Source organism: Stegastes partitus, unplaced genomic scaffold, assembly GCF_000690725.1.
Source record: "Stegastes partitus isolate 25-593 unplaced genomic scaffold, Stegastes_partitus-1.0.2 Scaffold825, whole genome shotgun sequence".
Taxonomy (NCBI): Eukaryota; Metazoa; Chordata; class Actinopteri; family Pomacentridae; genus Stegastes; species Stegastes partitus.
Genome location: NW_007578556.1, coordinates 35,116 through 60,567, shown reverse-complemented (window position 1 = coordinate 60,567; position 25,452 = coordinate 35,116). Strand labels below are relative to the sequence as shown.

At 41.4% G+C, this 25,452-nt stretch overlaps 1 protein-coding gene across 2 annotated transcripts in view; it reads left to right on the top strand.

The window, feature by feature from the left end:
* The window catches only part of LOC103365300 (collagen alpha-1(XVIII) chain-like), a 64,061-nt gene that overhangs the window by 22,575 nt on the left and 16,034 nt on the right, over positions 1–25,452 (top strand). For both annotated transcript variants that reach the window (XM_008292708.1, XM_008292707.1), the window contains exons 3-9: positions 11,819–12,066; positions 12,163–12,333; positions 13,752–13,883; positions 20,648–20,722; positions 21,946–22,038; positions 24,589–24,721; positions 25,113–25,159. In XM_008292708.1, the coding sequence (XP_008290930.1) occupies positions 11,819–12,066; positions 12,163–12,333; positions 13,752–13,883; positions 20,648–20,722; positions 21,946–22,038; positions 24,589–24,721; positions 25,113–25,159 (899 nt within the window). The remainder of the gene's footprint in view (positions 1–11,818; positions 12,067–12,162; positions 12,334–13,751; positions 13,884–20,647; positions 20,723–21,945; positions 22,039–24,588; positions 24,722–25,112; positions 25,160–25,452) is intronic.

Sequence of the window (25,452 nt, the reverse complement as noted above, 5' to 3'; positions counted from 1 at the left end):
GAGACCTTTAACCCCTTGTGAAACCTACAGCAGTGCTGCCACTAAACCCCGCTTTACTATCAGTCTGCAGCAGAACTTGTTTTTCATGGATGAAGGATGTTTGAGATGCCGAATTACAGCTACGTCAGGGATGCAAAACGCACCTTTTAAATCATATATTACACCCTGAAAGTAAGACACTTTTGTGCTCTCTGTATCTTCAATGCATCAGTTGCTAACTACATACTGTGCACCAACAGTGTTTTGCTAAACTTCACATCATCTATAAACTGTTGGCATTGGTGCAAACGTGCAAACATCTCACAGGAGGGAAAGTTGATCAAAGAGCAGATTTACACCCAAAGTCAGCGTATTCCAGAAAGAGCTTTCCACTGTATACATTATCATATATTAAGTGGACGGTAGCCTGTAAAGACCACCGGCCGAGAAGAAGCCGGTCCGCCTCACTGAGAAACGGTAAACCCTGCTCCCCAGGACGAATGTTGGATGAAACACAAGAATGCGCTCGGCTTACCGCTCAGCCCCTTTTACCCCGATCCAGACCTCACTTTACCTGTCACACATAAGGCTCCCGTTGTGTGTCCATGTGTGCACTGCAGTGTGAGAGAGCTATAGAATGAGAGACCTTTTTTTAAAAAACTGCATTAGGCAAGATTTCTGTGTAGTAACACGCTGATCGTTGCAGCTTCAATCTTTAATGGTCTCCGTTGGCTGGATTCTCCCATCTAAAATTAAATCTTAGTATGGGATTTTGCCACTGGCAGAAAAGCTTTTCAGCACACAAATAGTGGCAAATTGAGCCTTAAGAGCATAGTGCCGAGAACTCTGAACTCACAAAGTAGTGTCTGAATCTTTAAATCCATCACCAGCAGCCATCAAAAAGAAAGCAGCAGTACCAACTTGGTCTCTAATTCCTTAATCCGACTTAAGCAGGAGCAAAGCGTACTGGATATGTGATTACTAAACAGTGAGAGTTACCCAAATTACCCCGATGTCTTTCTCCGCAGGCATGTCTTTCGGCTCTTCTTGAGGAATCCCAAGGCATTTCCAGGCCAGATGGCATATACAATTCCCCCCATTGTGTTCTGGGTCTGCCCTGTGAACTTGGAGGTGTCCAGTTTCCCTTTATAGGACGGCTATCACAAGTCATCCCGATCAGATGCTTGAACCACTTTAGCTGGCTTCTTTTTTTTTTAATTTTAGCCACTTGAGTCCGTTATCTATGTTGGATCACAGTACAACTGGTAGGTGAAGGTTTGCTAGATAGACTTGTAAACTGAGAACTTCTTCTCCATTCTTTTGTGTCACAGATATACGCTTTAAACACCTGCATCACTGCAGACAGTGCACCTGTTGTAGTCACTTGTATAAAGAAAAAAATCCTGAGCAACTTAAACCCTTTTCAGACATGCAGTCCTTTCTCTTAATCTGATGGCCGCTGAATGCGTCTGCTTCATGTCTGAATGCGCACCCTGGTCACTTTTCTGTTGAAGTCGCAACAGCTATCAGGCGGGACTTTGTAACATTTCCGTATCACTTTCAACAAGACACAAGTCTGAACAAGTCCCAGTCACAATAACGGATGGACATGCCCAAGCAACTGTACTTCGAGTTGTGTGAAGTGATTAAAGAAAAGGCTTTGTCCACATTCCTCTGAGTTTATTAAACATCTGTAGCATCAGAGAGCAGCAGGATCCAGAGCAAAGTAAGAGAGCCATTTGCACATGTGGAACAGCAGCACTGGTAACTTTACTAATTACTTCGAACTATAAATTATCTCTAACATGGATACACGACTGGAAAGGATCTAACAGGAAGTAACACTTTTACTGTTTGTAAAGCCATAATTAGATAATCATGGCACGTGGACAGACTTTCAATAAATCATAAATAAACTAGTCTGTCACTTGTTTGGACTCTTTGATTAGCTGCTATTAGTTTGGTTCAGTCTTTTGTGTGTTTTTGCATTATACATTACACATGACTTGGTGTATCGTCCAAACTCACATAGATGACAGTTCAGTTCTGCATGTGTACCAGAACTGCGGTGAGCATGTCTGAATGAAACTTCAAGTACCATTAATGGAAAAGTAACCTACAGTGTGTCTGACTGACAGAATCACTTTGATGGATTGACGAAGCAAGCAATGTGCCATATCCCATGTCTGAAAAGGGGCTTTAAGTTTCTATTGCTTTTGGCACCATCTCTTCCTCCCAACATGCAACAGCCAATCTTTCTGATCTCAGCCACTTCATCTAGTGCAGAACGGAGGGCAACGAAGCACTTGACAAAAGCAGTAGGTCACTAAACTGGACACCCTTCAGCTCTTCCGACGTTTCTGTCCATAAAAATCACAGTCAATCGGCGTCTGCAACAAGGCAAACGACCTCTGCAATAATGGATCCCATCTCCTCACATCTGGGGGTTTTGCTCGGTGGTTTCGACACCGCAGCTGGCATCAATAAGGATGAGACAGTGTGCACTACCTCATTCAGCTGCGGTGGGTACAGCAAGTCATTTCTTGGATCAGAAATTGTCATATTTGGAGCTGGATAAGTTTCACTTGTTCAATAGCAACACAGAGAGGCGTGTCTGTTTGGGCCACAACTGCAACGAGATGTTTCTACTTAATTTCATTTGACAAATTGTGGCAAGTTCAGAGCGTTCAAATGAGTTGGCCTTTGTGTCATGGTGTGGTTGTTTCTGCACTGTTGAATACATGCATAGACTAGAAACCACAGTGTTGTCATTGGTGCTGCACATATAAAACTATGAATATCTGTTGCTTATCTAAGAAAGCTCGCTTGATAAACTTGAGGTCAACGAAATATCTTGTTTTCAGTCGTCTGAAACCTTGAGTTTCGACGCCGCTAACCACAGAGATCTGTGTTACTCAGTCTGCGTTCTCCATCCAACTTATCATTTCCTCCCTGCGGGATCATGTAAAGTTTTGGCTACTGTGGAATTTCCCCCAAAACATTAAACGCTCAGGATTCTTTTCCCTTTACCCGATGAGCTAATTGCATTTTTTTTTTTCCACCCTGGGCAACTAATAGCTCACAGAATCAGACCCACAGCACACTCCTGAAGTAGAACTTTTCTTTACAGTGGTGACCACACATCTGTTAGTGGGTTAACTGGGGACATCGACAAAGGTTTGTTTGACTATCTCGAGCGGTGCGACTGAGCCGAGAACATAACGTGTCATTGAAAACTGACTTGTTGCGAAATCCAGCACACAGAATTTGGACGGGATTGCTGATGATGTTGCGGGTAGCTGCAAATTAACACTGGCAGGATTGTTCTTTCTTCAGCAGTTTGTATCATTGCTGCGGCTCGGGTTCCCAGCAGCTGCGTTGGGAGTCATTTGTTTATGTAGCCGAGCATTGACAATGAATGTAGAACACACCTACTCAGTATGAACTGATAAATGTGGCGTGCAACGATGGAAACGGACTCTTGTGAGATTTAAAAACAATTCTGTCATTTTCAGAAGTTTCCAAAAGTTGGAGCAGAACAAACACTCTCATGGCCCGTCTGGCTCCGTTAATTAGTCCTGCATGTTTTCTTTACTGCCACTGGCCTGATAAGAATGGTCAACTGGAGTCTGTTGATGGCTTAATAAACGAATGGAGGGGGTAGAGTTTTATTCAAATATGTATGAAACTACCAGTGTGGAAACCAGGATTTATTCAGATTCCCGTAAGCCATCTGGTTCATCTTACAAGCTGCTGAAATTTAAATGGCTGTAAAAGCTGTTTGCAGTTTATGGGACAATCAGCTGTGCTGTTGATGTCCTGTTGCAGGGCTATTAGAGCATGAACTCATGTTGGCTTTACTGTGGAAAATGTCCCTCTTCCTTGGGAAATTCTGGAGCCAACAGTTCGTCATAGCTCATCAGGAAGGAAAAACTTTAAACCTTGTAAATTTTTTATCCACTATATGTTCGGGTCTCGTGTCATAGGTTTTTGAGAGGTTACAGCTAACTTACTTCCAAGGAACCCCCTACCATCTCTTTATATAAGGTTCGCTTACTGACCATCCTGACATTTTTGGGCTTCAACCAAGCTGAGAACAGCCTCCTCTTATGCTTCTGCTGTACATTAAAGCTGCACAAGGTAACTTCCCACTTTGGAAACCCCACATTGCAGCTCCAGATATCTGTTTGCATTCCTGAGCATATGAAGGACTCCATTGTAACTGTGCTTCTATCTGGGGAGACTTTACCATGCTCTGTTGCTGTCCCAGTTTTTGATTTATACTCAAAGTGCCAGTGCAGCTAAATTACAAAAAAACAGGACACTGATTCAGAAAATGCTGCTTTTTTTTCAGTGCATCACAAAGGAATTCCATTCTCCTGTATTGTAGAGACATGGAGACAGAAACACAACCTGGATAAAATAAAACAGCTCCAAACCTGTTTCCTCTATGGCTAAATACCGCTTAAAATGAATGACATGTGATGCCTCTTTTGCATAATCATTTAGTTTTCAGGCTATTTATCTGCCCCATTCTCGTGTATATGATATCCTTGACCATATGGTGGGAATTTCTTTAAATTTGGCACAGACATTCTAAAAGATCAAGGTTAAATCATATGCTAATTACAACAAAATCTCACTCAAATAATAGAATAAAATAACAGAGTGATGACATTTTGTATCTCTGATGTCTAGTCTGGACAGACACTGATGTAAAATGCAGCTCGGCTCTACACTTCCAACACTTCCAAGGCAGTAAATCCACTTTTTTTCCTCCATTATTTGGGTTCACCCAGCCGTTAACCAGTAGGAGACATTTTCCCATACAAATCATAACCTTCGCTGTATTCGCCTCCATGTGTGGCTCATATGATTCACTTGCTGCTGCAAGGTGCTTGCAACACCATGCAATCATCTGTCCTCCCTCTGGGATCGATAGATGGATGCAATATCAACCACAAGCTGCCTGTTTCGGATAAACCGTCCCTGAAAAGCCGCGTCAAATTGAACAAATGTGGTAGCTTGCTGACTTTGAGACATTCTTTGCGTATTAGATTGTCTGGTTTTGCGTCTTGTGTGAGCGCGACTATCACATTCTCAGCATGCGGGAGTGTCACAGGGGCAGGTGTTACCTCATTCCTGAGATATATGGATCTCATGTTTCACCTTGAGGAGGGTGGCGACGTTCCTGTGATGTAGTGTGATGTGTTTATTCTTTGGATTTGTTCGTCACACATTTCTTTCCTTCCTTCCTCGTATCGGTAGTAAATAAGATATACTTCACTACACTTGCTGCTCTGTAAATCAGTGAGAGCGGAAAGATTGTCAAAATAAATAATTTGAAGGTGAAAATTAGATTCTCTCGCATTAGCAGCAGGATTTGTCATCTGATCATTTTTTGTTGTTATTGTAAGCAAAGTGTGAAATATCAAAACAGCAATTATTGGAGAACACGGGGGTCTGTTTGTTTTTGCAGCTTAAGCTTCATCTGTCCTCTCAAACATCCAGACAAGAGAGAAAGGTGCCTTTGTTTCTGACATCACTTTGAATCTATTCATCACTGGCTTCTCCCGTGCTTTTAACTAATAATGGTGCAGACACGGCACTTTAGCTCGACGCTAACGGAGCAGCTTTGTACTCAACGGGGGACCTTCAGCCTCACCTGGTCTCTCACATACGCATGTGTACGCTCTTCAGTTAAATACGCCGGCTGTGTGGTCTTCAGCAATTTACCCAGAACTTCCTGCTTCCCTCAACAACACGCGGCAGACATCACTTCTGCTCTGTCAATCAAACGCTGTGAGCCTTCGGCATGAAAGGACTTCAGAGGTGTCGTGTTTTGTCTACCTGGAGGAAAGTCAGACGGCCCTTTATTTGAAAAAGAATTAGTCTGTAGAGGGGAAATTCTTGTTTGTTTAACATTTGTGCCATCACACAGATCTGGTTATCTGCTGTAAGCCTCTTACTTAAACAGATGTACTGCTTTCTCTGTAGGTTCTGGAATATTACACTAATATTTTCCACATCATACATTTAATCGATTCCCTGCTATCTGAGCGGCCACTGGATTCAATCAGCGTTCACATTAATTATTTACTGGCTTCATGTTTTCGTCAAACAGGTTGTTGTTGCCTGGTAATACAATTGTTAGCAGATGCATTTTGTTCATTTAGGGGATGATCGGACATTCAGTATTTCAAAATCTGCTGGCTGAAGAAACCTTTTATCCCAATAAATGATCAAATTCATTCTGTTGGATCAGTGTTTCTGTGTTGTTTGTTGTCTGGGTTTATTTTCTTTATCATTATTTCGGTCTTTTGTTGCGATTTTCTGAACTTTGTCAGTGTGAGTCATCATTTTTGTTGGGAATAGACAGATTTTAGGTGTTTTAAATTATTCCACAGTAAAATGTGGCCTGGGGAATAGCGTTTCATAAGATGTGGTGTGACCACAGCCACCAAGAATTCGCTGCGTTACCGTTAGGCTTTGCATCTCTAAACACTTGCATAAAGTGTGAGTCTAGATTTCTTTTGCTAAATAAGAGTTTTTGCACATGTGAGTACTTGTAGTAGTGTGTATATATATATGAGCAATGGCGAGCCAAGTTGCATATTCTTATCATAATATCAGCGATGGTTTGATTAGATTCCAGAGCCCTTCATCAGATGTGACATCTCATTATAATGTGCAGCGCTCTGACAGACAGCTGAGCGACGCTGGCCGGCCCCGTTTAGGTCTGTCCAAATAATGGATCCATCATCTCCAGCTTATTATGATCCCCGTTTCTTTCCAAGTCCAAGTAAAACACACACGTTTCACATCCACTACAAGGTACGTGCCCGTCAGACCTGCGACTGAGAGCTGTCTGAAGAGGTGGTTATTATAACGTGAGGAGGCCGTTAGAGCTGCACAATATATCGTTTCAGTGTCTGTACTGCCATCTGCAACAGTCACATCTTAGGAAGTAAAAGCAAGTCAAAAATACAAAAAGTAAACTTACCCGTTTTTTATTTTCCATGACTAATCTAAAAGAGAATTTAATCCAGTTTAAGTGTTCTTGGATTTACAGAGATGTCAGTGTTGTTGCCAAGACACAGTGTTTGTTGACATGCAGGCTTCACATGTGCAGAGCAGGAGAGAAACGCTGAAAAGGAATATTTGGTTGCAAAAAGAAACGAATATTTCTGCTACCAGAAGGGCAGTGTTGCCAAAAAGCAGGTACTTTGCTGCTAAGTTGTTTGACCATTTAAATCAGCTCAACAAAGTTCTGTGTGATGCATGCAAGGAGCACAGATGGTTTTGCAAGTGTTAAACCGTATGAGAGTAATTTTGATGCAGATACACTCCTTTACAAAACTAATCATGCGATCTGGTGAAAATTCCTGTGTCATTATATATTGCGGGAAAAACCAAATATCTCAATGCCAGTTTTTTCCAATATCTTGCAACCTTACTTGCCGTAACTTGTTTAAAACATCTCAATACCCCAAAGTCTCTTGTGGTGACACTAAACTTGAACTCACGTGTTGGATTGCGTGCACTTTCGTGACAGATGCACAGATTCTGTACAGTATATTTATGAAATTTTAGTCCTCGTGTCTTTTGGATTACATAAGTTGTAGCTGTTTCTCCTGTCTCTTTCTGCAGACACACTCCAAACACACCGGGTTCAAGAAACAGCCCTGTGGAGACGGCAGTGTTTGGATCTACTGTTCCTCATGTAGACAGAAAGCTGGCATGCAAACGCTCTGAACACACAGAACAAAGAGACACGTCCTCGTACATCCACAGTGTACCGAACATATTTTCTCTCATGGCCATTTTGTTATGTAAGGACGCTAGTTTTATAACGTACGGCCACCTTGGAGTGTTGTAATTCAAGCTCTTCCACAATCTGGCTTCATTTATGTGATATACAATGTCAGAAGGCTGCAAATCCTGTGACTTCTCCTCATTTACACTAAATCCTGTTGTCTTGGTGCATTGTGAGCGCGCAACATCCTTTTGAAATTGAATATATTATCACCATGTGTTGCACTAAAATTGCAATATAAACTTTTATTTTCAGCATCAGTGGTCCAACATGAACCCTCTTTTTCCCAGGAAAAGGGAGTTCACCTTGCTAGAGCCAGCGTTATTCCTCCAAGACTAAATCACATGGCAGCATCTCGCTCTCCACTTACACACCTTGAAGTTATTACAGTGAGCGCTAGCTGGAGGACAGACACTCCTGAGGCTTCCTGCGCTCTCTTTCTCGTGCCCCGTTCCAGTGCAGGTGGTTGCTCAGACCCGGGCCAAAGCTGATTGCTCTCCGAAGTTACACCCTGAACGGAATCGCTCGCGAGTTTCTCACAGCTGACATCTTTTAGCTCCGGGATGTTTTCACTGCTCTACTTTTAGCATTAAGATATTCATAAGTCAGCAGTAGACGCCGAGATTCCTTCGACATGATCCGTTCGCCGATAGGGGACGTCGCACGACACCGGACGAACGCCGGTCCTTTGGTTCCTGTTGCGTCATGAGAATTCGAGCTAATTCGGTGAGTGTATCTGCGTATCCATGGCGACGTGTCCAGCTGTTAAGGCTCTGACCCACTGGAGGAACATCTGCGGTGAAGTCACACTCGGGCAGCGTGACAGGCTGAGCTGTGGGAATTTTGGCAACCACTGACAACACAGAGAAGATATAGAGTGAAGTTCGCGTCTAGAGGCGAGGCAGCCAACGGGACAGTCATCAATTTCTGATTCCAGGAGTTTGTTTTTTTTTTGCAATCAGAATCGAGTCAAAGAGGACATGGAAAGAATTACCTCTTAGGGCTTGTTTTAGCTTTCTTAGATTTCACTGTATCAGCTTAGTAATTAGTGCCTAAACCTCAGACCTATTTCTTAAGAAATTCCTCTGTGAAGAAATAAAATTAAACAAGTCTGCTTTGACAGTGAACATGCGTTCAGTTGTTTATTGCACATTTAATTTTCCTGACATCTTCCAAAGTGTGTTGTAATGAAGTATTTCACTGATAAAAGGCTGCTCAATCAGCCGCATCCAGATTTTGGCTTTGAAAATCTGGCTACTTTAGGACTATTTCCTCACAGTTCTGGAAAATTTTAAAAGCTATTTGCGATGCATCCGTGTAGTTCGGGATCTTTTGTTGGAATGATTTGAAGTCTGGACACATTGTTTTCAGATTTAGTCGTCTGTGGAGCAACCCAGCTATTCTGTCCCAGCTCCCAACTACAGTGCCGGGAAATTACAGTGGCGGTTACACAGCAGACCGGTGTGGGTTGCACTTCATTGTTATTTTTTAATTGCCACAGTCTGTAGGGGCTTCAATCCAATTAATGCATGGGGGAAGGAGTGTGCCTCTCATCCTGTGGGGAGGCTTACTGGCCACACACACGCCTATACCCACGCTGTACTTGTCTTAATGTTTGCACTCTTAGACTCTTTTCTTTTTTTTTTTAAGCCTTTGTCGCTCACGCAGACACACACACGCCACGCGGTAAGTCTAATTTACAGGAGCTGCCACTGCACAGCATGTGTGTATTAGTCAAGCCTAATGCCTTCCAGATGCCCAGCCTCTATACCCCGCTGCCCATACGGCCTGAAAGAACAGACGATTGTTCCAGGGGTCTTCCCGCTAAAGAGAACCAGGTGTGGACGAGGCCGTGTGCGTGAACGAGCTGGTTGTGTGCGACAAAAAAGTAGTGAGAGAGAGTAAGAAAGATGTTGTGGGCACGCACGAGAACTTGTGTGACAGAAACGAAGCTCACGTGCAGTCAGCCGTGCACGCCGTAATGGTGAGTTTACACAATATGACGACAAGAGCGGGGGGCATAAGACAATAAGACAGATGGAAGCCTCTTCTCTTGTCTCTTGGCAAACTTTATGGGGTGTTTCTGACATGTTGTCATACTTAAAAATGCCAAAACACAGAAGCAAGGACATCAGGAACACACTGTCTCATAGGAGTCCATAGAGCAGATGTGTGGAGGAACTCGTGGCCTACCTGGCATCAATTATTGTCTTCCATGGTTGCACAAAATTAAAGCATTTCTTGTATATTTAGAACTATTTCTCTGCAACATTTAGAAATAATTTCGTAAATTCATCTTTTCGGTGCAGTTGGTAATTAAGAGATGACATAAGATGAGTGCAACACACTGACTGTCTGGGCTGTGGAATGCTTTAATATCTGGAGCGACCTTTCCGTCCTGACCCAAAACTGGATTAACCCACCGGGGGGCCGAGGAGCAAAAATGAGCTATAGGCTACCATTGGCCCCCAGCTCTGTATGAACTGTGTTCCCTGTCACCTTCAAGTAGCCGTCAAACTCAGAGCACACAGCACACTGCACATGGCAGCTTCATTATTCTGTCTCAAACTGCTTTTTTAGAGCTTTGCTAGCTCATACAGTAATAATGATAGCATAGGTACAGTCATTTCCTTACAGGGTTTCCTCTGTGCAAAATAAAGCTTCATCTTAGTGAGACTTCCAGAATAAATAGCTAAATTAGTTTTAGGTATATCACAAATGTGGCTTCTCACAGTTAAATGAACGTGATTGGCTCCAGTATTGATGTTTAAAATGTATGCTCTGCTCATAGAAAACAACCCATTCAGTTTAAATCCCTGCTTTCAGCTGGTTGACAGTGAAAAAAAAAATCCTGATTATCAGTTTCTTTATAATTGGCAGCTGTAGTTTTTTTAATTTACAGACACATTTACAAAAGAAGATGTAAAATGCAACAACAACAAAAAATCATTTCCTATAAGGGCTTTATCATTTTGATTAAGGATGTTAATGATTATTAGTTATTCAGACATTAACTAGTTAAACCTATATGAACTGATGAGGCAGAAGACGGACAGATATGTCAGAAATGTGTTGTTTCGTAGCTGTAGTTTCTGGTTATGCCACCAGGTGGAGCCTCTTAATGGTTAAGACCCAAAAAGGCAGCAAGTTGCACTACCAGTAGTTCCATGTTGGCAATCATAGAAAATTTTGGAAGTTTAAATAGCAAAGAGCCACCACGAGAAAGTCTTCTGTGATGCATAATGCCTTCTGGCCAAAGCTCTCCTTTTGTAGACGAGCTGAAGTGCATCAACACTGCATCTGTGTGACTTTGTGGCTGATCATCTACATCACTGGAGCGGCCATGTCAGCATTTAAAGTGGCTGTATCAGGACACGGAATCATTTGAGTTAATTTTGTGTCTGATCATTGGTTGATAATACTACCAATTATTGGTAAAGAAATGTGTTTAAACTTTCCATCCCTGATTCTTATTTTGTATTTTAGCCTCGTGCATTTTGCATAATTTTCCCTTTGCTGGTGTATAGTAAACTTTGGCTGCTTAAAGATTCTCTTTCTCTGACCTCTTCATGATTCAAGCAGGTCAAGGAAGTGCCATAGAGTGGTTTGACAAAAAGTCCCAGTGGGGTTGTTCGTTCTTCAGAAACTAAAGGATTTTTACTTATCTTGTGACGGCAAAAAGGGAGATCTGGCTACAGGTGCTCTCCGACAAACAGGATTTGTCATACATCCTTATTACGCTAGTTGCTGTGACTGACATTGGAGACTCGTGGTACTAATCGACAACAAATGCATGAAACCCCGACTTCCGCACAAATTTCACCCTTGACTCCACGTTGCGTCCACATGGCAGCAGTCACTTTTCTTGTAACTCTTTGTTTGAATTTTTCAGGCCAATTTATTTTAACTGGGTAAAGGTGTCAGGAGGCCAATGATGAACTCTGATTCACTTTCACATGACAGATATGTTTTCTTTTTCCCCTCCACTGACATGGTTTCCACCTCTGTGTTTGGTTTGTGCAGACCCTGGTTCTCAGGGAGCCTTGGACCTGACAGAGTTGATCGGCGTTCCCCTTCCTCCATCCGTCTCCTTCGTGACGGGGTTCGAAGGTTACCCTGCTTACAGCTTCGGCCCGGACGCCAACGTCGGCCGCCTCACAAAGTCGTTCATCCCCGACCCGTTCTATCATGACTTCGCCATCACGGTCACGGCTAAACCAACCACACGGCGCGGCGGTGTGCTGTTCGCCATCACGGATGCTTATCAGAAAGTGAGACAGTGTGAATGTATTTAACACTTCTCTCATAGCCTTTCTGCCAAAGGTAAGGAAAAGTAATTTTTAAAAATCTTTTGTATGTTTTCTTAGATTGTACAGTTGGGTATAGCGCTGTCCGAAGTGGAGGATGGCTCCCAGAGAGTCGTGTTGTACTACACCGACCCGGAAACGAGAGGTGGGACCCAAGAGGCAGCTTCGTTCAAAATGGGAGACCTGACGGGAAGATGGGCGAGGTTTACGCTGACTGTTCAGGGTGCAGAGGTGAGTTTGGTGTGTTGAGTTTGTCTGGGTGAAGATGTAACATGTCCTTTTCAACAATCATGATCAATCAGTGTCATGAGAATAATTTTGCTAAATCTGCAGATTTCAATTCTGCATTTAAAGCTGTGAGATAATGAGGATGTTGCGCTGATACTTATGTTGCCCTTTGGTCCTCATACCATCATACATGATTCAATTGGTAGACATATGTTAGGTTAATAAATAGGACACAAATATACTTTAATTGTCTATAAATTACTGAAAAAGCTATCATGTTTTGAGGGACTGTTTGTAACTGGTGCCCCAGTATTTACTGCAGCAGGAGAATGCGCTTGTATGAACTTGGATGAACTCCAGTGCTCATTTTCATGGTATTAAAAGAAAAATGCTAATTGCTCAGTAAGCAATGTGACTCAATGTGTTTTCTGGGCAACAAAGGAGGTCTGTGGCATGAGCAGGCTTTGGCGTTTACACAGGACTTATGAAATTAGCTGTTTCCATTTAATTGTCGAGTGAATTTGAAGCAAACTTTTGGAATTTCTCCCAATAAAAATAGGCACATTTTTTTTAAAAAGGAAAAAAAAGGCAATTTAGGCGAGTTGCCACTGACTGCTTTGGAGTGCACAAACTAGGTTGCACAGTGTCGTCCGAAGGTGGCGCTCTAGGCTACATTTTTCATGATTGTAAGGCTAGAAGAAGCCTGAAACAAATGTAATTATTTTCTACAGGCTAAAAACCACGAGAAAAGAGAAACAAACTAAGTTGTGGCCATCTACAAAGAAAAAAAAGAAGGGAAAAGAAATCAGGAAAGTTGTAATTATTCTTTCATGGCAGCTGGTATTGGGCATGTTTCATGCTATCTGGAGTAGAAAACAATGGGAGGAAAATGTAAACAGCTGATTGGTCATGTGAGGTAAATGTTTGAAAAGGTGTTTCCACCTCCCATGAAGTGCATCAACTTTTTTCTCACAAAAAAGTCAAGAATCAACTCAAGCATTGTATTTCTGTGCAGAATTTGGGACGTTTTCCTTTCAAGTTTCATCACTTCTATGAACTTTTTCTAATGTGATGCTTCAAACACGTCTACTAGAGATGAAAGACACCACATTCCTTTAACATTACTTTTTGGATTTGCAGATAAAAGCAGACATTCACTATGAAGATTGTTGGTTTCAACCTTTTTTTTTTAAAACAATCCTCATCCAGGGTCATTAAATAGTTTAAATGTGACGTCTGTCTTTTGCACACATTTACTTTTTATGTTTGTATTTTGTCATAAAATTACACCAAACTCCTTAAATATGTAACTCTGCAGGAAACACAGATCTGTCCACAGATGTTTTATTTGCAGAAGTAGTCCATTATTTATAATTTTTTAGCTTAAATATGTGTATTTGTGCCCTCGTTCCTGCCTGTAGGTGCGTCTCTACATGGACTGTGAGGAGTACCACAGAGTTGCCTTCACCAGGAGCGCTCAGCCTCTGACCTTCGAGGCCAGCTCAGGGATCTTTGTAGGGAACGCCGGGGGTACCGGCCTGCCGAGGTTTGTGGTAAGTCTTGATTCTACTTTATTTACCACATGAAAACCTCAGTATTTTCCTTCTCTATTTGTCAGCCCCATGTGACAGCTGTATTTCTGGTTAGTTTACCCCTCAGTGTCCCAGTGTCAGTGGGTTTGGATCAATGAGCTAAGAATGGATGCCCAGTCCGTGGCTAGTTGCGGAGACAAACGTGGTGTTTGGGCGGCTGCCTGCTTTACATTTGAGACATGAACACAATAGTCTTTGTTGGCAGTTTTATGACTGCCGCAGGAGACAAGGAATGAATGACCACATGTGTTTATGAGCACTGCCTTATCCTTTGAGAGCTCATAAATGACAAACTCTGTGTGATTTACATTTCTGGAATATGGTTGACAGTCTCTCATCTTGAATGGCTTACACTGAGTGCAACTGTGAGCACAACTGCCAATTGTTCAATCAGAAGAAGGCCAATCAAACAATAGTAAATATGCAAAGGGTAGAGGTTCCAAACCCCTCACAATAGCTGTTAAAAATATGTGTGCCTTTGTAGTGATTGTGTGTGATACATAAGTGCTGAGAAATCAGATCCAGGAGAAGAGATAATAACATATGCAGTGCTGCTTTCTGCTCACAGTGCTCTTGTAAAAGGGGGGAAGAAAAAAAGAACAGTAAATGCTTCAGCACTTTCCTCCCAATCATCTGTGATTTGCTATTTTGTGATTGCAGTGGAAGGCTTTGTTTGTCCCAATGCAACTGGAGGCATGATGAGAGGAGAACAGTTCAGCGTAAAGGGAATACCATTCAACTGTGCGCCATATGTAGGGGAAAGTAGAGGAGAGTTTATAGTAAACCGAGTCAGAATATTGCATTTTAATAAGAGAAGACCTGAGTTCATGTTGGAAAAAATGAAAACAATCCCTTTTCTGAACACATGAACTCGATAGCGAAGCCAGAAAATTACACGACCTGTGACTTTATCAACAAAAAAAAAAACAACAGCCTCCTCTGTGCTACTTTTCTTCCTTTTCTTATGATTTGTTGCTATGCAAGTTCATAAGACAGACGAACTACATGATGCTTAATTTCCAGGACAGTGGAAAGAAGTTATCACAAGCAGCTTTTTTTTTTTTTTTAGTCTCATTAAGATTTCATTACAGAAATCTAAGGAGAGTTTCAAAGCAATCCAATGAGCCAGCGAGGCAGAGCGTGTGTTTATTCAGGAATTTATGGTCTCAGATGGGAGTCCTTTTTGTTGCTGGAACAATCTGTCAAATAGGCTTTTCTGCGTACTGCACTTTAAAACCAACTCTGACGTGTGTGTTTGTATCATGAACGGCTCGAGTTTCATTTTAGACCAAAATAGCTTCGCTGTAGCATCATTAAAACGCACAAAAACATCGTGTGTTCGCCTTATAGCGGACAAATGACAACTTCATTTTCGGTAACGTTTTCATTTTCTGAGACGGTAGTATATGTTGACTCATTACATTTTATTATTTAGCAGAAGAGAACTTTTATTGATTTTTCTAGTGGCTTAGAGGGAATAGCAAGGAGATGGACCAATAATAATAAAAAAACAACAGACTGTTTGTTTTCCCCATTTATTTGCAATTCAGTTTTTAATGAAGATGAAATTATTTTATCCTGCAAGTTGTAGCCATTGGCCTTGAGCCAAAGCCTCATGGAACATATTCCTGCAGTATCTTTGCTAAAATACCAATTTATCTGTAATAAAACCTGTGTGGAAACAGCAGGGGGACTTTTTTACATTTGGAAAAAGCTGGAATACCAGTTTCCCCTTGCTTTTAATTGTTATTCTGAACTACAGTAAGTTGATTGCATGTGTTGCTGCAGGTTTATAGTTTTCAAACCTGATGTGAGCAGTGTTTTTTGTTTTTATCTAACTCAGGTAGAAAGGAAATAAGTGCATTTGTATTAACAAAACTGTTAAACTAAGAAAATCAAAATAGGTTAGACTCCTCATATGTGTGTCCTTACAGCAGAAAACACTAAGACAGCTGACGTATTCCAAGTTTAGCAGCAGTATGAACTGAATTTTTCCAGTTTCATGGTAGAGAATTGTGTCATCTCTGCTGTTGAGATGATTTGATTCACCCACAGTCACAATCATGCAAGAAGGCTCATTAGCACTGAAGCGCTCTGTAAAAAAAAACTCATAAAGGTGCCGTATGCAGTATTTAAAATCTAAATATAGCATTAATTTCTTGGCAAACAACCATCTGCAAGGTAAAGATAGATTTGAATAGTGGCGTCCTTATCAGAAAATGTCACACTTCTTCTTTTTGTGTTGTAATCCGAGCATCCCTGCTCTATGTTTTGGCTGCTTTTCTAGCCGCTTGTGCGCATTAGTGCATGTGAGTCCTTCCCTTTGAAACTGTTGTGTGCTTATAAACACACCACATGGAAAAAGCAAAAGTGCAGTTTAGCATTCGTTATGTCCATTTTTGTTGCCTCTCATGACAAGCCCGTTTGTTTTGGTCTGAGATGCTGGTGCCCTGGCGACATCCAGTGGCTAAATGTTGCACAAAGTACCTTTAAAGCACTTGCCTTGACCTTTTTTTTGTGGAGTTCCTCTCAATATAAGTACTATGGAGCTGCTTTTAGCCTTATATTCAAAAATAAGGCACGAGTTAGAGATGAAAATATCTAGATACCAAGACTAGGACTGCTAGCTGTTGAGAAACAAGTATTGTACGTGATACAGGACATTTAAATTGCATTATGGGAGCATCTTGGTAACTTGCAGTGCCATATAACTGCAGCATTACTGGCTTGATAGGCGCCTTGGACCTCGTCCTGTGTTACATCCCTCCCTCTTCCCTTGTTTGTATGCCTTTTACTGCTGACTATACAATAAAAACAACAGGAAATGCCTATGTAGCATATATTATTGCTCAGGAGTTCTAAACCTCCACCGTGGCCCTCAACAAGCTAAGTGACATCACCCACAGGCCCTCTGAGTTTTCCTCGATCTCTTGCCAACAAGCTCCATCTCTTTCACTACTCTCTTTGCTCTCTTCATACTGTCCTCCTCCCCTCTCCTCCCTCTTCCCTTCTGTCTCAGACAAAGAGGATCAGTAGTGACCGTCTGTTTCCAGCTGCTCAGTGTTTGACCTGGCAGCTCTGTCAGAGATCCTTCTGTTTCTCCCAGGGAGAGCAGCCACAATGCAGCAGCAGTGCGATCTCTCAAAAGCCTCACATGAACACAAAAATGCTGAAATATCTTCTCCCACGCTGACTCATTGACTCATGTTTTTGCTTTCCTTAGTTGTGCTGAAACACATCTCATGTTGGGTAGATGTTAGTGTTTCTGTGAGACAGACCCAGAAAGAGGGAACCATTTTTGGACTTTTCTGAATCTCCCTGAGCAACTGAATGAGTTTTCTTGCTCACAGTGTTTAAAAAATACAGTCTTAGCCAAGTATGTCTCTGCATGTATGTGTTGAGTGTTTTATGGAGCATGGCTTGCCACAGTTTAAAGCAACTTTTCCTTTTAATTACAAGGGTAAATTTGCTTTCCAAATGGTGGGCTTTACCTTTTAAAACAGCAGAACTGAAGTCCTTTAAAAGCTCACATGAAGGACTCTTACCTTTTTTTACTCTAATGTGTAAAGTTCTGGTACATTGGTGACATCTTATAGCCAAAAGATGCTACTTAGTATGTGTAGCAGCACACCAATGCCTCATAGACTCCTTACATTGTATCTGAAATCAATTTATTTAAATGTGCGTTGACCACGGATACAGTAGTGGTGACCTTCAGAATGCTTTTTGTCACATACTTGGCAGCTACACTGACTCTTTGTTGCACAACTTTTTCAGCACCACTAGTCTTCTGCAGACAGTCAACAGTATCTGAGAAGTGCTTAACCTTTTTCTCTCCGACGTCTGAAAACTGCCAGGTACCAGTCTGTGGACAGTACCCAGTCTGGAAACATATACAGTCTTCAATCATATCCAAGCTGTCATACAACATCAGCCAGAGACTGAGAAGCTAACCAGAGAATATTTGGACTTAGATGAAGAAGCCTTGTTGTTAACTTCCATACCTCCAAGTATACTATCAAGAGGTTCTAGTTATTAAGCATCTTTTCCACGTCTGCCACACCAACAGGCGTCCCTCTTAACCTCATCTTAGAACAAATTGTACTCTTAACCCAAAAAAACAAGTCCTGAGCCTGACACCAATGGTTTGCACCATTAGTACCAGCATTCTGCTTAAGATACCAGTCAATTTCCAATGGTACCACCATGTTTTTGCCCCAACGACATCATTACGCTGTCTAGTGCAAGCAGCTACCTGGCTTTCTATTTCTAACTCACTGCAAGAACTCCAGAAGATCTCCTATTGATTGCACGCCTGTGTGCAAGTTGTAATTCACACATGTGCGTTAGAAACACATCTGTGTGTGTTACCAAGCTTTTGTGCAACCATGCAACCCACAGATGTGTCACTCAAACCACCTGGCACTGACAGATCCTCCCGCCGCCTTCCAGTGTTTACATTCGTTTAATCAGAGTGTTTTACAAACTGACCAAGCAAATCATTCATCCACGTGGTCGTGGCTTTAACTTAAGGGGGATTTCACGTATTAAAGTGGTTTCAAAGAAGCGGAAAAGGTTGCGTGGCGCATTCTTTGTTTGCTTCAGATGTGTTGTTTACTTCGCAAACAGATGTCTCTGATTTGGCTCGCGATCCCAACTCACATCCACCCAGTCCTTCGATTCTCCTCTGTTCTCCCCTCCATCTCGGTTTCTCACTCCTTTATCACCATTGCATTTCATAGGCCACGCTTGACTCTATCAAAAACAGGTGTTGGCGTCCGTTCTCATCTCAGTATCAATAAAATTGGCTGAAATTGCCTTTAGCAAGTATTTACTGATGTAATACTGAGTGAGTCACTGACACACTGACTCTCAATTCGAAAGGATCAATCGCTGTGACTTGCGTGTATACACTCATTCATACACCCACAAATACTGGAAAAATACACTTTTCCAGTTAACAGCCCCTCCCTAGTTTTATTGGCATACAACCGCAAACACGACACACTTTATCAACTGACAGAATTTGCAGCAAAACTTTGACAGTTCATACAGATAATTAAACAAACGCATGCCTTCAGACTGTTGGCAGGCATTGTTCTTCCAGATATCACAGATATCACAATAGACACGGGCGTTATCAATCGTTCTTGCCAAACAGAAAGTCACATTTCCTTTTTTAATAGAACAACTTCTTAGTCTCAATGCGATGTGAGGCAATAAAACAAGTATGGAGGGTTGCAGCTCTACAGGCCCGTGGAGGTTTGGAGGGCAAAAAATTGGCAAACAGCCCAATTAACATAGCCCCAAAACTAGCTTCAGCTATTCTGCTTTATTAGCCTCATACACCCAATAAAATGGGTACGTTTAACTAGATAATGTGGCCTTTTAAAACGCAGGTTCGGGAAATATTCATGTGAAATGATAGTAATGGCCAGTTGTCTGAGATGAGCTCGAATGCAGCTTCTATTAAAGGGCACATCCACTAATCAATCAGATGAAGGCCTGATGTTTATAAGTGTTAACAGTGTTGCAGGTCTTTTCTTGTGCCACTAACTTGATGATGTTGCAAGTAGAAAGAGAGAGAAGTTAGTATAGTGACCTAAACACCCAAGAATAACCGATAGCATTTGTTAGTACGAGGTGTGTCGGAAAAGTTTCAGGACTGGTGTCACCAAAGATATATTTTAAACACAAGCTACAAGTTGTCCCCTTTGAAGTAATCCCCTTGGAGTCTAATGCACTTTCCCAGCCACTCCTGGAAGGATTCTTCTGGGATCCTCCGTCATCACAGCCATCTTGATGTCGTCCATGTCTTCAAAACAGGTCCTCTTGATGACCCCCTTGAGCTTGGGGAAGAGGAAACAATCCCACAGAGCCAGGTGGGGTGGGTAGTGAGGCTGCTCCAGCACAGCGATGTTCTTCTCAGCCAGGAACTGTTGGATGCTCAGGGCATTGTGAGAAGTGAAGCAGCCACAACTTGTCCTGCTACAACTCTTGCCTCTTCTCTGAGCGAAGCAAACGCTGCAGGATCTCTTTGTTTACGTGCTGGTTGATCATCTAAAGGGGAAAACTCGTAGTTTGTAGTTTGGGTTTGCAATATATCTTTTGTAACACCAATTTTTCCGACACACTCGTGACTACTTGTGCACAGCATAATCTTTGCTGAAATTACATATCTATAGCTGTACCCGCTTATCCTATAGAAGGTCGAGAATGGAGCCTATCCTCTACATGGAACACCCTGGGCAGGTTGCCAATCAATCACAAGACTTAAAACTACATGTAAATCCAAAGTATAGAACCATTTAATGTTGTTATTTTACATTTTGGTTCAAAAAACTAATAGAATTTGTCCACCAAAATGGCTTCATTCCGTACAGTACAGTAAATATTCGCATTATAAACGTGGGCTTGATGTGCAATTTGTCTTTAGAGGACAGACTGAAAAACACCTGTTACCCAGCCAGATGTTTGCAGCAGTGTGTGAATGTGTCGAGTGTGCGTGTCAATGTGTGCGACTTTCTGTGTGTATTTGCTAAATCATGTGCGTCGTAATGAGGGAGGGAGACGTAGACAAACTGTTATGCAGAAAGACAGCGGCCACGCTGGTGTGTGGGAAATGTCCGCTAAGCTTCAATAAAATTTAATTGACACAGAATGAACTAAATTATCACGCAGTATAACACAGACGCTCCTCTTCCTCCACTCCTCGCTCTCTCCAGGGCTCCATCCAGCAGCTGGTGCTGAAGTCAGATCCCACGGCCCCAGATGACCAGTGTGAGGAGGATGATCCTTATGTGAGTCTGCATGAAAACACACCCAGAAACTCTAAAACAGCCTAAAAGAAGGTGCTTAGCTTAACACTCTGCAAACCTGGAGCTACTACTCCCTCTGCTGGTGGTAAAGGGGCACTACAGGAAATTATAGCAACAAAGTGTGCATAAATAAGGGCTGTTAGCTCCCCTGTTGCTGCAGTATAGTGCTGCAAAGTAGTTTTTTTTTGTCAAACTCCATCCTGAATCTTTGAAATTAGCATTTGCTGCAATTTCCAGAGTCATGTTGGACTTCACTGGTTAAACCACCACAGCCAGGTTCCTAAATCTTGGGCAAAACCTTTCTAGGTAAAGTGGAGGTTGTGATTGCAATAGAATAATACTTGTGGTTTTCATCGATCTAAAACAATTAGTTAATTCATTTATACATTAAAATAAAATGAGTCATCAAATGATTGTTACATTTTTAAGCAAAAATGCTTAAAATGATCTGGATCCACCTTTTTTAATATGAGGTGTTTCTCTGTTGGTTCAACAAAGAACCTAATTTCAAACAAATCACATTAGCCTCTGTGATATTCAGAAGGGAAAACTATAAATCCGTTTATCAAACAAGTAACTGGCCCATTAATCGGTAATAAAAACAGTCGTTTAATTCAAAATTTTGAAGGTGTCCGTGTGCAGAATACTGCTTTTACACCACATTTTGCAACTATAAATACTGTATAGAGCTTAAACTTCACAATAATTTCATCCACATTTCCCAAAGTGGAAATCCTCTGAATCTCAGAGAGCTAATACACTAATTTATCTTACTTTCATCAGTAAAACATGTACGAGTGCTGCTTTTTAAACAAAGTAGACTCAGAAACATCTCTAAATCATCAAATGTTGTTTCTTCTTCTTTTTAAACACAGATATACATCTTAAATCGGTTTGCATTTTCTCTTCCAGTCTCTACCAGTCAGCAGTTTAATGTTTAGATATCCTGAAAAGATTATATCGTTTAGAACATTAATCATTCCTGATATCCAGTGTTTTTCTAAAGATAAGCTACAGATTATAGAACGGGTGTCATGACCGAAACGGTGGGAACCAAACTCTGACTATCAAAGTCCTTTTTTTTTTTTTTATCCTCCTCGTTTAATTCTCTCATCCCAAAACTTGAACTCAGATGGCATTTGTCTGCTAATCTTTTCTGTCTTTATCTTCTAATATCTTTCCTCCTGCTCTCATTTTCACTCCAGGCCTCCGGATACGGGAGCGGCGATGATGCTTATGAGGACATCGAGGGAATAGATGAAGTGAAGAAGATTGTCGAGGAGCGCGAGTACACCATGGTGTGTACATATACACACAAGAACACACCACACCGTCCTTCTGGTTTCCTCGTTTAGCTGAGCTGGACTTCAACCAGAGAAAACAGCTCTTATCCTCTCAGGCCTGCCGGAGACTAGAACATGGTGATATGTTCTGCTCCCTGCCAACTCTCTGCTCTCTTGAATGAATTTTAAAAAATACAACAGGGCACCATTGTGCAGAGGCAGGGGCGGAAAGACTACCAGTGTATTTTACTTAAAGAAATGTCTCCAGAGTTTGGTTAAATTTGTCAGAATTAGATGAGAACTGTGAAAACCAGTAAACACAGCTGAGCAGAAGAAAACTGGTTCGGTCCAAACTTGAAGGCTGACAGCAGGGACGACGGTTCACAATTTGTTTTGCGCAGATGGAAACGCAAGATGTAACGTGTAAGTTAGTGAGCTTTAGAGGTGTTGGTGGGTGTATTTTGAACTCAGGACAGACGCAGGCTCGCAGCTTCCCTCTATTTCTAGTCTTTGGCTAAGCTAATTATACCCTGGTTGGAGCATCATGCAACGGTCTCCTCTGTCTCTCAGCGATGAAGTGAATCCGCGAAAGTCGCTTTAATCCCAAGAAACCGACCAACCTGTGAAGACTAAAGCTGACTGTCTTAACAGCAAGTAACCACAAACTGAATCCACTTTATTATCTTTTAAGCCCTTTGCAGACATTCAGCCTTGTCTGTTCATATGACAGAATGTGAACATGTCAGCTTTATGAACACCCAGCTTGCTTTTTACTTAAAAGTCACTGCAAAACCATTACTAACATTTTCACATCTCTTTCAACACTGCACAAACCTGAACTGTGTGCAGTTGCTTAAATAGAAAACAAAAGCAACAGCACTTTGACTAAAACAAAACACCTTTCATATTCACTTTGCTGTACAATTTCATCTCTATTACAAACTACAAGGTCCAAAAAAATATTCATGAGAGTTACTGATAACCAGGTTAACAGGAGTTTAGTTTGTTGCTTTCAGCTGTTTAGGACTATTTCCTCTGAGTTTATTAAATTAATGCAGCATCAGACAACCATATGAGCATCTGCAAAGCAAGAAAGTTTATCAGCTGCAGGTAAATCGTTTTATACATAGCGGTGATCCTCAGGTTGAGTCCTCAGGATGTTTTATTTCACTGTTTGTGACGTAGACTGTAATCATAATCACACACGGACAGAATTTTCAGTGTCAAGGAAACCATAAATAAATTAGGTCATTAGTGTATTAGTGCATTATTATGCATTATACATTACTTGATGAGCATCTTGCATGACAAATATGTGCATACGAAGGCTTTCTCTGTGGCTGTTGTAGCTACATGTGAGTGAAGCTGTTAAAACCATATACGTCTGAATGACAGAATGCTGCTACTTTAACAAAGTGATCCCACATCTGAAAAGAGCTTCATTCTGACTGCTTCACTTTGGGAAATGATTTCAAACTCAAAGTATTGAGGCAAATTATTCCTTTGCAGTAACAAGATTGCTTGTTGAAGATTGCACTTAGTTTCCACTCGCATTCCTGCAGTTTGGTGTAAAGCTGTGTGTAATTCCATGCACCAGTTTACAACTTTTAACACAAGTTTTTTTTCCTTTTTATTCAGGGAAACTTTACTATCACACATTTACAGCAGGGAGCTTACCAACATAATCTCAGCCGCTGGAGCCGCCGGAGATTTCAATGCTTCACTTAAGGCCATATTAATAGAAACTATCTACTAGTAGAGAGGAGACAGATTTGCTTCATTTACCCAGGTTTTCACCCTCAACTCCACGCTGCTATAAATATGACTCCACCAACGCTACCTTAAGTTACCTCACCAAGTCTCGGCTCTGTCGTGTGTTTGAATGAGTTTTCCAGATGTGTGACAGCACTGATCCAGCCAGTCTGGAAGATTTCTCCCTCTGCCACATAAGGACTGTCAAAAGATAGATTCAAATCCAACGCTCTTTAGGAAAGAAAGAAAGGAAAGAGATTTACTGCTGTTTCATTTCCACACATCATTCATAAACAGGATCTTTTCTGAGGTATGAGGTCAAGACATTTTATCATCTCGCAGAAATAATGTGAGGAATGTTGCTTTCAGTCTGACGCTGTCGTTGGATCTGGTCTGAGAGGAAACATTTCCTACCATCTGCGACAAGCACTGCGCTCGCTTTCTTTTTTTTTTTTAATACCCAGCAACTGTTATCGAATTATAACAGAAAATTGCTGCTAATGAAAACCAAAAACTACAGAAATAAGAAGGAAAATACAGCGGCTTTTAGTTTTCTGTAATTTCATGGTTGCGAAATATTTTAGTTAAAATGAATTTAAACTAAGCAGATTAGCGCGAAATATATTTTCATACATTTATTACACTTCATTCACAATATTAAATTTAGTCTTGAGCTACAAAATACTCATTCAAAATACTCCTCTCAGCTTCAGCAGGAAATTATTAGAAAATATTTTTGCAGTTTTTCCTACGAGATAGAAAAAAGGTACCAAAAAACAAGGTATCCATCTTCTTTTGTCTTTTGTTTTGCAGCCCCTTCCAGAGCTGGACCCCACCTACAGCTCCCCGGTCCGAGCTCCGCCCACGGACATATCACTCATCGATGATGAGGATGAAGACATTGAGGAGACTTCTGGACAGGGGGCGGAGATCAGCACAATAAGAGGTGAAGCACATAAACCTTATTTATGTATTACTTTAAGAATCTTGGTGGTAACAGACAGCAGTGATTTGTGTTTTTCTCTTTATTAATTATTATTTGCACACTAGCATTTATATTTAAATGCTGACATGGATGTGATGTTGTAATTCATGACCAAGGCTCTTGCGTTCCCAAATTCTGCCAGCAGATGGTGATAAAGAGACATTGAAGCCACTTCTTCCTCTCTATGTTCTCTTTCCTGTCCTCCGAGCGGCCCTAAATTAATGTTTCCTGTCCAATTATATGTCATATAGTTGAACATTCTGCACAAATCATGCATATAAAGTGAAATATTCTTCTACTCAAACCTGAGCTGGCATTTTTTTAACGTGCTCCGTTTGTGTCTTCATCATAGTAAAATCATTACCGACTGCAGCTACTCCGGCTTCCACGCCTCAAACTGTGAGTATGAGGATTTTCTTCAATCTTTAGACGGCATATATCGAGGATTTTCAATAATACATGCTGTGTTTCTGTGTGGTGGTTCAGCAATGTCCAAGATAAATTAACAATTGCTTTACTGTAAAAAAAAATAAATACCCTGCAGCCAGAATCCTGCAGTGCGAGTGTGTTCCAATTACTGCAGCCGAGGCTCTGCCCCACTTGAAATTCTGGTTTCGTGGTGTTGTTGCTTTTCATAAAGAAAGCTGCATCCACCAACATTATGCTCATAAAGTGATCTCAAAAAGTCAAGT